The sequence below is a fragment of the Elephas maximus genome, chromosome 24, assembly GCF_024166365.1.
Source record: "Elephas maximus indicus isolate mEleMax1 chromosome 24, mEleMax1 primary haplotype, whole genome shotgun sequence".
NCBI classification, from domain to species: Eukaryota; Metazoa; Chordata; class Mammalia; order Proboscidea; family Elephantidae; genus Elephas; species Elephas maximus.
Window position 1 is genome coordinate 31,309,800 of NC_064842.1, and position 13,494 is coordinate 31,323,293.

Genomic DNA, 13,494 nt, shown 5'->3' on the forward strand with positions numbered 1-13,494 from the left:
ATGTTTCTTCACTTTCTGATTTATTACAGTGAAAATAATGAATGAATTACCAAGAAAGACAGTAAATGTATATGGCAGACTCTGATAGCACTTCATTAATATAATTAGATGTGATGGATCATGCATTGGCTTACTTGATATTCATATACTTTACAATGCTTTGTACACATAACCGGTAAGTGATTGAATATGATGTTTGTCTTCCATTCTTGAAAAAGTCTCCTGGTCTAATTATAATATTTTAATGGGAAATCAGATTCAGCTTTTTATCAGTTTGATTTATAATACCTTTTGTACCATAAGTGCAAGTATAAAATTTCCCTCCCAGCTCTCTCTGATTTTATTCCTTTGTGTCTCTCTCTGCCTCTTTTATTTTCTCTTCCGTCTCTCCCCCTTATCCTAAATTTTAGTTTGCATGAGAAGCCATTAGGGATCCTTTTTAGTTTGCAGGTTTCCTATCCCGCCTTCTCTTCCCCTCCCTGTGCCATTCTGATTCATTTGGCCTGTGGTAGAGCCTGTGGATTTGCTTATTAACAAGACTGTCCACTCAAAAGATTCTTTTCCAGGTGCTGCACAGACTATACTTTAAGAAACATTGATCTAAAAATGGAATCTAGCACCCAATCAATGGGTTCATATGATTCCATATGAGCAAGATAAATTATGCATACAAAGCTCATTACCTAAATTCAATATTTCAAAAAGGAATATCCTTTCTGCTAGTGGTTTGCCTGCTTTGTCTTCTTTCTCGTGCCTTATTAGCACTACCTTTCAGTTTATACCCTCACTGGTCATCATCATTTTTGACAGTCTTTTCATCATGTTAAAATTTGTTACTGCATTGTATCCATTATTCTCAGTTTCTAGTGAAAACAAAACACACACACAAACAAAAAAGCCAAGCCCTACTTAATTTTTATCTGTAAAATTCAAAAGCTTCTTCTATGTTGGTTGGATACAGTGTGTATATTTTTCTGGTCCCAGCTGTCTTACTCTGTTGGTTGTGTAATGTTGGACCAGATCTTCTTCAGCCTCTTTTTGGGGCTGGTGTATTAAGTCCTGTATAAAATTCCACAATGCATTTAAAACCTTCAGTGTACTATGAGCCATTATTATATTTGTCGGTTAAACATGCGTGGACTTACCACTACAAATAGAGAACAAATATTAATATTATCAAATATTCTTTTAAATATCCTGGCCAATATAAAGCCTGAAAAAGAACAAAATTTGTAGATTATATTATTATGTACATATAGAACCCACAGAGAGTTGTTGAAAATTGACTATAATTAATAAGAGGGTTCTCAAATACTGCCAAAGACCAAAAAAAAAAATCAGAAAATCAAGAGCAATCACACACCAGAAATCACCTTAGAAATATAATTAAAAAAAAAAAAAATCCAGCTCCCAATAGCAACTAAAAATATCTTATGATGACTGCAATGATTTTAGCAAGTAGCGTCACAAATAAAGAAAACTACAAAAGTCTATTAAAATGTAAATGAAGCTCTGAATAAGTGGTGACGGAAGGGATACATAAACCGATTTTAGATAGGAAGGCTATTTATAAAACGCCAATTCTTTCTAATAAATTTATAGGTTTAATAGAGTTCGAAACAGTCCAGAGGAATTGTATTCAAAACTAGTGGAAATGATTCTAAGTTCATCTAGAAGAATAGTAGTTAATGATAGTTTTAAAAATTCCGAAAAAGAAGAATAAGAAAAAGGAACATAGCTCTTGAGATTTTGGAGTATATTATAAAGATTGAGTAATCAGAGAAAAAATAAGAGACTGATCTAAGAATATAGAATATTAGTAGATCAGAAAAACCCAGAAAGAATATAATTTTTCTTATACGAACGTATTTTGTGAAAATGAAATGCCGCAATCAAAAATTGATTCTTCAGTGTATGGTGTTGAGGAAATTATTTAGCCATGGGAGGGAAAAAGAGAATTTTATGTGTTAAGCCTTCATTAGACACGAATGCAAGTTAGAGAGGGATAAGAGTGAGTGCGTGAGTGAGAGAGAGAGAAAGAAGGAGAAGAGGAGGAAGAGGAGGAGGAGGAAGGATGGGAGGAGGAGGGTAAGGAGGAAGCAGGAGAAGAGGGAGGAGGAAAGAAAAAAGAAGAAAGAGGAGGAGAAGCAGAAGAAGAAGAAAAGGAAGAAGAAGAAATCAAATGAGACTTTTCCATTTCTGGTATTATGGCAGGATAGATTATTAAAACCAATCCCTCTGCTGATTAAAATTGAAAATTCTGAATTAAAAAAAAAAAACACACTACTGAATGTAACAAAAACTGAAAAATTGATAAGGAATTATCAGATCAAAATTGGAGTAAAAAGGGGAACCTGCAAGAGCAAGCAGAAGGAAGCTTCTTTTGCCCCAAGGATATCTTCCCAACCAGGGGACCTTGAGCCTTGGTTTGGAGACCCCAAACTTTGGGTAACAGAAATGAAAGCCCAGGTCTGCTCAAGGTGGGAGAGTCTAATGACAGATGACCCTTCATCAATCTGGGACCCTAATGGATAACACTTTCAGAGTGAGGATGAACCAGAAATAAATCATCTCCATTCTCTTCAATGCCAGGGGTAAGACAGAGGTCCCCAGGTTGCAGAAAATTCCACTGCCTCAAGCAGCTTGCTTGGCTCGCCCTATAGCTTTGCATTAGAGTCCTCATTCCTTTGTTTGGCACACCTCATAAGTTCACATTAACTCCTGGCGATGCATGAAGTTATATGTAAGCCCCATTGCACCTGCGTAGTAGGATTAAGAATGTTGCTGACATAACTTGTATGAACTCTGTACTTATAAACCTCTTAAAAGTAACATTTCCTCCCCTGAGGGAGCAGGAGAACAGTGGGATGCAGACCCCAAATTCTCGTAAAAAGACCAGACTTAATGGTCTGACTGAGACTAGAAGGACCCGGGTGGTCATGGCCCCCAGACCTTCTGTTGCCCCAGGACAGGAGCCATTCCCGAAGCCAACTCTTCAGACATGGATTGGGCTGGACAATGGGTTGGAGAGGGATGCTGGTGAGGAGTGAGCTTCTTGGATCAGGTGGACACTTGAGACTATGTTGGTATCTCCTCCCTGGAGGGGAGATGAGAGGGTAGAGGGGGTTAGAAGCTGGCGAAATGGACACGAAAAGAGAGAGTGGAGGGAGGGAGTGGGCTGTATCATCAGGGGGAGAGTGATTGGGAGTATGTAGCAAGGTGTATATGGGTTTTTGTGTGAGAGACTGACTTGATTTGTAAACTTTCACTTAAAGCACAATAAAAGCTATTTAAAAAAAAAAAAGTAACCTTTCCCCTCGCCTCCACTGAGCAGACTTGGTGGCAGCAGCCCCGACTTTCTCCTTTCCTTGCCCAGCAAAATAAAGGTGCCCTTCTGCTCTCCCACTTTGGTCTATCATGAGTATGAGATATGATATGATATGAGTCACACCAAGCAGAACCTGGGGTTTCCACCTGGCAACAGGGAAATACAAGCAGACTTGCCTCAGTGTTGAGCATAACAACAGCAGTAAAAGAATTCTTTAGAAGTTGTAACTTTTCATGTCTTTAAACATCTGGATAGCACAAAACGCCTCGTTTTGAATATAGTTTAAGGTGGTCTCTGACTGGAAGTACCTCATGGCAGAAGCAAACATGAATCTTCTTGAGAGGAGCAAACTTTCATCCTAGGCCTCCTAGTGTTTCCAAAACCAATTTTCTAATGAAAATGAGCAGTTTACAATAAAATTTTGGAGAATACACAAGGAATCAGCAGAAACAGCTGGAAGAGAACCAGCAGAAATAGCTGTGAAACACTTCAGCTATTGGAACTATCAGACCCAAATTTTAAGACAACTATACTTACTATGTTTGAAGAAAAAAAAAAAAAAGCTTAAAATTTTACAGGCAATAAAAAATATTCTAAGTGACCTATCAAATATAAGAGAACCAAACAGAACTTCCTAAAACCAACCAACCATCCAACTAACCAATCAACAAAATGAAGCAACCAACCAGACAACCAACCAACCAACAAAAAAATAAAGCAATTGAAGTAAACACACACACACTTACACACGAGATTAGACACTTCCAAAGAGAGAATTAGTGAACTGAAGACAGAAAAAGGTATCCAGAATGCAACATCAAATAGACAAATAATTAGAAACTGTGCAAGAGTGATGAAAAGACTTGAAAGATACAGAGATCTAATATATATGTAATCGGAATTCCAGGAAAAGGGGAGAGACTGGAGCATAGTCTATAGTTGATGATATAATGTCTGAGACTCTATCAGAATTGATGAAAGACACTGATGTGGAGATTAAAGAATCCCAGCGAATCACAAACAGGGTAAATTAAAAAAAAAAAAAAAAAGAAGACTCCGCACCAGACACCCCATAGTGAAACTGTAATACATCAAAGACAAAGGCAATCTTAAAATAATTAAATAAACAAATTACACTCAAATGAATGACAAACTGAGAGCTCACTTATCAAAAGCAGTAATGGAAGCTGGAAGACAGTTGTTTGATATATTTAATATTCTTCAAAGAAAGAAGCTACCAACCTAGAATTCTATACCCACTGAAAATATCCTTAAAGAATGAGGGCAAAATCAAAAGATATTACACAAGCAAAAACTGAGATACCTTCACTAAATGTAATCATAATGATTCTATCAACAAAAAGTGATTCCAGATGGAATGTCTGATTTGCAAGAAGGAAAAAAGACAAAAGAAAGTTATAAATACATTGGTAAATTTAAACAAACATTAACTGTTAAAACCTTAGTAACAGTGTATGATTAGATTAAAACACATAAATTAGGAAGAAAATACATGATTATAATAACACATAAATATGTGTAGGAGGTGAAATGAACTCGAAGGTATTCAAAGAACTTAGTTATATCCAGGGGAAGAATAAAGATATTAAGTAACTTCAGACTGTGATAAATAAACTGTGTTTGTTGGAATGTTCAGGGTAACTGCTAAAGGAATAGAAACAGCAAGTAACTTCCAACGCCACACAGAGGGAAAAATGGAATAATAAAAAGTAGAAATTATAGGTAACAAAATGAAATTGAATTTCTGTATCACACTACAAGTATTCCATGGTTTACAATTAGATTCCGTTCGAATGACTCCCTCGTAAGTTGGTTCTGACATAAATCAAATGCCTCTTTTTTTTTTTTCTGGTTTCATTATTGCCTGCTATATGGCAGTGTTTTGAACAGTAAATCATAACATTGAACATCTGTGAATGAACATCTGAGAATGATAATATCAGCAAATTACTCGCTGCAGCATTATATGTAGTACATATTACTTACTAATGATAAGACGTACAAAAAAAGAAAAGAGTCGTAAGTGTGGTTTGTCCTAACTCGGATACATCGTAAGTAAGTTAAGGACTACCAGGTGGATTATAAATATGAGAAGGCAAAACCTGAAAGCACTTAGAATCAAGCAAAGGGGAATAGCTTTCTGATGTCAGGAGACAAAATTATTTTTTAAACAACACACAAAATTAAATTCATTAAAATTCTGACCTTTGCTTTATCAAATGATACCAAAAAAGAAACTGAAAGGATAAGATACAGAATGGGAAAGAATTTTTAAATATGTATAGCTGTTAAAGCGTTAGCATCCAGATGGATATAAATTCCTATAAATCAGTATTTCAACTGAAAATGGGCAAAAGACTTGTAACACACACTTCACAAAAGAAGAAATACAAATGGCGAAAAAACATGAACATATGAGGAACTTCACATTCCAGATAAGAAACGCAATGAGCTACCATTTCACACTGACCAATCTCACAAAAAATTAGAGGATGGGACAAAGGGAACTCTCATATTCTGCTGGTAGGAAGGTGAATTAGTACATCCACTCGGGGAAACTTTTTAGTGTTACCAAGTTGAAGATGCATATACCCTGTTATTATTGATGCTATTAGCTGCAATAGATTTTGCCCCTGACTCATGGCGACCCTGTGCACAATGAAACGAAACACTGTTTGGTCCTGCACCACGCTCGTAATCGGTTGTAGTTGTGATCCATAGGTTTTTCATTGACCGATTTTTGGAAGTAGATCTCCAGGCCTTTCTTTCTAATCTGTCTTAGTCTGGAAACTCCACAGAAACCTGTTCAGCATTATGCAACATGCAAGCCTCTACTGACAGATGAGTAGTGGCTGTGCTTGAGGTGCGTTGCCTGGGAATTGAACCTAGGTCTCCTGCATGGCAGGCGAGAATTCTATTGCTGAATCACCAATGTCCCTATGTATACCCTACAGCCCAGCAACTTTACTCCTAGATATTTACCCTGGAGCAAATATTTCACGTTTGCACCAGAATACTACACACACATGAGCAAGTCCGTGACAGCATTTGCTCATACGAGCTGCAAACTGAAGCTATTGGAAAGTCCCTCAGCAGTGAAATAATTGAGTCATTTATAGCAAAAGAAAAGATTTTACTATAGCTACATGCAATAGCGTGGATGGATTTTAACCACATATAGGAAAAGATGCACATCTTAAAGAATACATAGACTATAATGCCATTTTATCAGATAAAAATAGGCAATACTAAATGAAATTGCTTAAAGTTGCATGCAAAAATAGTAAAATTATTATTTAAAGACAGCTAGAAAATGATTTTCACATATGTCAGGATAGTAGATAGATACCTTCTAGGGGGGAAGGTGAACTTTGTGATCAGAAAGGTGCGTACAAGGGCTTCTACCAGTTACTACCAGTTGCCATGGAGTTGATTCTGACTCATGGAGACCCCATGTCGTGTCAGAGCAGAACTGTGGTCCACAGGGTTTTCAATAGCTTCTAGGGTGCTGGAAATGCTTCTAGGGTGCTGGAAATGCTTCTAGGGTGCTGGAAATGTTCGATTTCTTGAATAAGTTGGTGGTTACAGGGGTGCTTACTTTATAATTATTTTTTAAATTGTTCGTATTTATTTTATGTACTTTTCCGTATGTATGGCACATATTTTTTAAAAATGTAAAAGAAGAACTCAAAAAAGGATATAAAATAAAATCAAACATTTATCCAAATTCTAAGGAGGGAATGGTTTCCCAGACATGAAAGCCATAAAATAAATACACATACAAAGTTAGATTTGAGTACATAAATTTTAAAAAATTCTGTATGTAAAAAAGGCAATCACTTTTAAATGATTTGGTAAAATATTTGCTGTAAATTTCACACATTAAATATCTTCATTATACCAACAGCTCTCATGATTTTATTTTTTAAACTCTATATGGAAATGATATTAATATAACACTTCATTTAGAAATCAATTAGTAAGTAAATGTATGAAAAATATTTCCTCTACTTGTAATTAAAGAAATGTAAATGAAAACAAAATAACATTGTTTTGTCCACTCAATAGCCAAGGAAAAATGAATTATATTGCCAACTGTGATGAAATGGGATCTCAGACATTGTTTGTGTTTGTATAAGTTAGAATCATTTGGAAAAGCTTTGTCAACGATTGTAAAATATTCATAACCTTTGATAGAGTAAATCTGTGAGAGTTTTTGTAGGGAATTAATTCAAAATATGGAAAAAGACTCAGTGCATAAAGGGAGATACTGATTATAGTAGAATTCATCATGGTAATATGGCAACCTAATATCTAACAGTCAGGGAATAGTTGCACAAAGTATAGCTCAATCACTTTCATTCATTAAACTGATTCATTTTGAGGGTCCACTACAGCACTGTGTAATAGTCACAAGATGGGGAATTCTTCAGCCGTTAAGTGAATATTGGTATAGGAGTTAAGAACTTGGCAGCTCACCAAAATGTTGGCAGTTTAAATTCACCAGCCACTCCTTAGAAATCCTATGGGGAAGTTCTACTCTGTCCTGTGGAGTTGCTATGAGTCAGAATTAACTCGATGGCAATGGGTTTGGTTTTTTTGGTATGCAATAATATATTTAATGCTTACAAAAGAAAATCCTGTTAAAAAAACAAAATTATATAAATACTAAGATGATATTTTATAAAATATGCATAGAAAAATCCATATGCATCATGATTAGAACTATAAACATGGTTCAACATTCACTGGCAAAAAAAGCTGGAAAGAAAAAAAGAAAGAAAAGATGGAAATGGGTATCACAAGAGACTCAAACTTGCTCTTAAGCACAGAGTAGCTTAATGGAATGAATGGAAGAAACGATGAAGTAAAAGAACTGAACAGAAGATTTCAAAGGGCAAGAATAGAAGATAAAGTATTATGATAAAATGTGCAAGGATCTGGAGTTAGAAAACCAAAAGGGAAGAACACAATCAACATTTCTCAATCTGAAAGAACTGAAGAGAAAATTCAAGCCTCAATTTGCATTACTGAAGGATTATACGGGCAAAAAATTGAATGATGCAGCAAGCATCAAAAGAAGAAGGAAGGAATACATAGTCACTGTACCAAAAATAATTGGTCGACCTTCAGCCATCTTAGCACTTGATCAAGAACCACGGGTACTGAAGGAAAAAGTTCAAGCTGTACTGAGGCATTTGCAAAAAATAAAACTCCAGGAGTTAGCACAATACCAGCTGAGATCCTTCAACAAACAGGTGCAACTCTGGGAGCAAGTACCCTTCTATTTCAAGAAATTTGGAAGGCAGGAACCTGACCAAATTACTGGAAGAGACCCATATTCTTGCCCATTCCAAAGAAAGGCAATCGAATGAAATGTGGAAATTATCAAAGAGTATTGTTAATATCACATTCTTGCAAAATTTTGCTGAAGATAATTTAAAAAGTACTGTGCTATACATTGACTTGGTACTGTCAGAAGTTCAAGCCAAACTCAGAAGAGGATGTGGAATGAGGGATATCACTGCTAATGTCAGATGGATCTTGGCCAAAAGCAGTGAATACCAGAAAGATGTTTTGCCTATGTTTTATCAACTATACAAAGGCATTCGACTGTGTGGATCTTAACAAATTATGGATAACATTACAAAGAAAGGGAATTCCAGAACACTTAAAGTATTCATGCAGAACCTGTACATAGATCAAAAGACAGTTGTTCAAACAAAACGAGGGGATATTGCATGGTTTAAAATTCGAAAAGGTCTGTGGCAGGGTTGTACCCGCTTACCTTACTTACTCAATCTGTGTGCTGAACACACTGTAAAGCTGGGCTATATGAAGAAGAATGTGGCATCAGGATTGGAGGAAGACTCATTAACAACCTTTGATAGGAAGACGACACTGATGAAAGCCGAAGCCTTCAGTATGCCTGACACGAAGAAAACAAAAATCTTCATAACTGGACCGATAAACAACATCGTGATAAATGGAGAAAAAATTGAAGTGGGCAATGATTTCATTCTGTTGGATCAGCAATCAACCTCTATGAAGGCAGCAGTCAAGAAATCAAATGACGTATTGCACTTAGATTGACACACAATAGCCACAACAATGGATTGTACCAACAATCATGCAGATGGCACAGGACCAGCAATGTTTTGTTCTATGTAAGGTTGCCTTGATTAGGAGCTGACTTGATGGAATTAACAACAACAAAGCTGTTAAAAATTACAATTCAGAAAAGAAATGGGGAAAAAGAACATTTTAATAAGTTGAGAAAGGCTGTGTAGTGGTTTGTGTTTACAAGTGGTGCCATAACATTGTTTAAAACCATAGTGGAATTTCTGTGTATCTTTCAATTATGAAAAAAAAAAAATCAGCAACAATCTGAGCTCGTTCTCTGTGCTGCTATAAGGAACCTAGAAATGCACCCCTCTGCCCCTGCAATTATCCTGCTTGTCTTTAGACAAGGATGATAGGTCAGTTTAAGATGACACTTAATTTTTAAATTAGAATATTTGAAAAAAAATTTATCTTCCTTTTGGGTAAACGGTATTTTTTAAATGACATAAACCGTCAATGAAAAATACCAAACCAAAAACCAAACCCAGAGCCGCTGAGTCGATTCCGACTCCTAGCGACCCTATAGGACAGGGTCGAACTGCCCCATAGAGTTTCCAAGAAATGCCTGGCAGATTCGAACTGCCAACCCTTTGGTTAGCAGCCGTGTCACTTAGCCGCTACGCCACCAGGGTTTTCTCAATGAAAAATAGGAAAGAAAAATTAACCTAACTCCACAGCCTGAAGAAGCTGTGAATTATAGAATTATTCTTGGTGAATCTGGCCTTTTGTAAATGTTTGGAGTGAAAGGAGATACTGGATTTTGGCCATTACTGAGAGTAAGTTTTTGGTGGAAACCTCTGATCGTAACATTTTTATAGATTCAGAATTAAAAACTAGTGATTTTCCTTGCCCAAAAATCAGATCACCATTAGTAAGAACTATCTAGGGTTCATGGCCTGTCACTGTATGATCTCCCCCATATTCCAGAGCTAGAGGGAATTGTAAGTTTTTGAGATAGAATATTCGAAACAACCTTAGCAGATGATTGATAAGTTGACTTTGAGAATGTATCTCTTAACTCTATTATTAATTACTGTAACTAAGCCTTGTTTGACTATTTCTTCAAATGGTCCAAGTCATTATTTAGACTGTCTTTCCATTTAAACTGTCCTTCCTGATGTTTTCCTATCCATCACTTTGGATGTTGATACAGTCTGCAAACCAGCAGCATGACCTACAAGAAACTCCTCATTGTAATTTAAAAAACAAGAAATGAAAATAAAATAATAATAATAATAATAAAATGAAAATAAAAGGCTGAGGAGAGAGAAACAGTGGTGTATCTTTCTGTACAATTTTCTGGTGGATAAGATTCAAAACTAGTATTTAAAAAGCGTAAGTCATTTTTAGTATGAGATTGTTGTTTTTGCTAGTTTTCATCAAGTCCATTCTTACTCAAGGAGACCCCATGTAAGAAGGGATGTATAAATGTACTGATGGTTTCCAAATTTTCAGGTAACAGTGTGATGTCTTAAAATGTTAAATAATTGCATACTGCAGCTAAACTTCTCTGTATAAAGAAAAGAATTGATTGGGTGGTCCCTAATGTCCATTTTAAGTTTATCAGCCAACAATCAAATGTATTTGATATTGTGCCTTATTTGAGCCATCAGGCATTCTCCATGTATTTGTGGCATTAATGCCATTCTTGTGTCTAACTTTACTTTATCTTCCTGAGCCCCTGTTTACACCACCATTTTGTGTGATGGAAAATTATTAGCAAGTTACTAAAAATTTCATTATCTGCATATTATATATATATATATATACATACATATAAGTATGTATGTATATAATACATGGAATCCTGGTGGTGTAGCTGTTAGTAGCTCGGCTGCTAACCAAAAGGTCAGCACTTAGAATCCACCAGCTGCTCCTTGGAAACCCTATGGGGCAGTTCTACTCTGTCCTAAAGCGTTGCTATGAGTTGGAATCTACTGACGGCAACAATTTTTTTTTTTAATATAATGCGTATATATTTTAATAATTTGGAGATGGCCTTTACCCTATCTGACTGGTAAGTTAAAATGTAAAATCTATTCTGGTCCAAAGCAAAATGCAGATGTGTGAGGGGTTTCTGTTTGGCCTACTCAGGCTATTTGCATGTTAAAATTCAAGCTACCCTGAAGCCAAGTAGAGTTTATTAGTACATTGGGTGCCCTCCTGTAGCAGACCTTAGTGAGTTAAGGTCTCTTTCAGGAGCTCTCTGGGCATCTTGTACTCTGTCTACATTTGTGTAGAAGAACCTTTTGCCTCTCACAAGTAGAGAACCTTTCTTTTTCTATGGTTAGATGATGTACACCAACCTTGTATGCATTTCCTTTGCCCTACTCTTTGCCTTTTCTCTCTGGATGGTCCCCAAAGAGGAGGCGGTGAATGGTCCATTCAGCGGGCCCCTGTGTGAATATACCTGGTAAGCCAAGGGTTGGAAGAGCAGTGTACCAGGGTCAGTGTCTTATCTGGTTTACCTGGTTACACACAGCTTCTCAGAGGAAAAACGAACAGCATCTTTTTCCGTTTGATGTCTCTTTTCAGAAGGATGCCTTACAGTCGGATCTCATTGTCTGCTCAGTCGTTGCTGTCCTCTCGTTTGCAGTCAGTGCCAGCACTGTATTCCTCTCCTTACGCGTAGGTATCCATTCAACTTTACACTCTTCCCATGTCCCTGTTCTCTTTAATAACAGAGCTGGTTGTGGAGCTATAGGGTACTGACAATGAGAGTTGAGCCTGAGAAAGAAAACAAAATGCCAGTTGAAAGATTTAAGGAATATATCCTCACGTTGTTGAAAGTTATGTCCAAGATCTGATCTGGTCTAAAACACAGACTTGGTTCAGTTATTTTATCCTTGCTCTGTTACCCAAACGAGGAGTTGTTCTGTTTGTAAGAGCAGTAATGTATCTTTGTAGAGTCCCCTGTGATTACGATTAATAGCAATGAGATGGGCTAAAGGCGTGGTACCACAATTCAGGGAGAGAGGAGTAACCTTCCAGCCAGTTACTGTACTGGGGTGAGACGGAGGTCACAGAAGCAAAAGGATTATTGGAACACGATTTTCAGTTAGAAAAGTAGAGAGCTCCAGGCGAGATTTCTGGCTTAAAGTACTTACGGACAGTTGCTATCTCTACCAAAAAAAAAAAAAAAAAGAGTGCCCATTTATGAACTCCCCTTTCAATTTAGAAAAGTCTTTTAGCAAAATTTCTTATCTCCATCTCTGCTTATAAGAAAACAAACAAACAAAGAAACACATGCCAATGGGCAGCTTTCCTCTCACCCTCTGTAATGCACAGGCCAGCTCTTCACCCCCATCTGGTGGGTCTCAACACACAGATCAGGTACCTCTAAATGGAAGAAATGTTCAGAGACCAGAAACAACTGAACTTGGCCATCTGTTCTTTAAGATGAGAAAGGGGAAGGCCAGCAGCATCATGTATTATCTGTGGGTGTTCCTTGCCCTCTCTAAGCAAAAATAAGGAGACTTTGCCCTCTTTCCTCACAGCCATTTCTCAGCATCGTGCTGTTCGTCCTAGCTGGCACCGTGGGGTTCCTAGCACATTACCTACTCCCTCAACTCCGCAAACATCATCCCTGGATGTGGATTTCACACCCCATTCTTAAAAACAGGGAGTATCAGCAACGTGAAGTGACAGGTTAGTAAAGTATCCCTCATACTCATAATAATAAAAAAAAAATTGTAGTGGTAGGTGTACTTTAAAATGGAGACTTTTTTTTTAATTATTGTGCTTTAGATGAAGGTTTACAGAGCAAATTAGTTTCTCATTAAACAATTAATATACATATTGTTTGGGAACATTGGTTGCCAATCCCGCGATGTGTCAACACTCTCCCCTTCTTGAACTTGGGTTCCCCATTTCCATTCGTCCAGCTTTCCTGTCCCCTCCTACCTTCTCATCCTTGCCCCTGGGGCTGCTGTGCCCATTTAGTCTAGTATACGTGGTTGAGCTACATATATTATCATTTTTTTTTAGTGTGCTTGTCTAATCTTTGGCTAAAGGGTGAACCT

At 36.9% G+C, this 13,494-nt stretch overlaps 1 protein-coding gene across 2 annotated transcripts in view; it reads left to right on the forward strand.

The window, feature by feature from the left end:
• Positions 1 to 13,494, forward strand: part of PCNX2 (pecanex 2) — a 360,390-nt gene that overhangs the window by 133,240 nt on the left and 213,656 nt on the right. For both annotated transcript variants that reach the window (XM_049868166.1, XM_049868167.1), the window contains exons 18-19: positions 12,008 to 12,100; positions 12,970 to 13,120. In XM_049868166.1, coding sequence (XP_049724123.1) covers positions 12,008 to 12,100; positions 12,970 to 13,120 — 244 coding nt within the window. The remainder of the gene's footprint in view (positions 1 to 12,007; positions 12,101 to 12,969; positions 13,121 to 13,494) is intronic.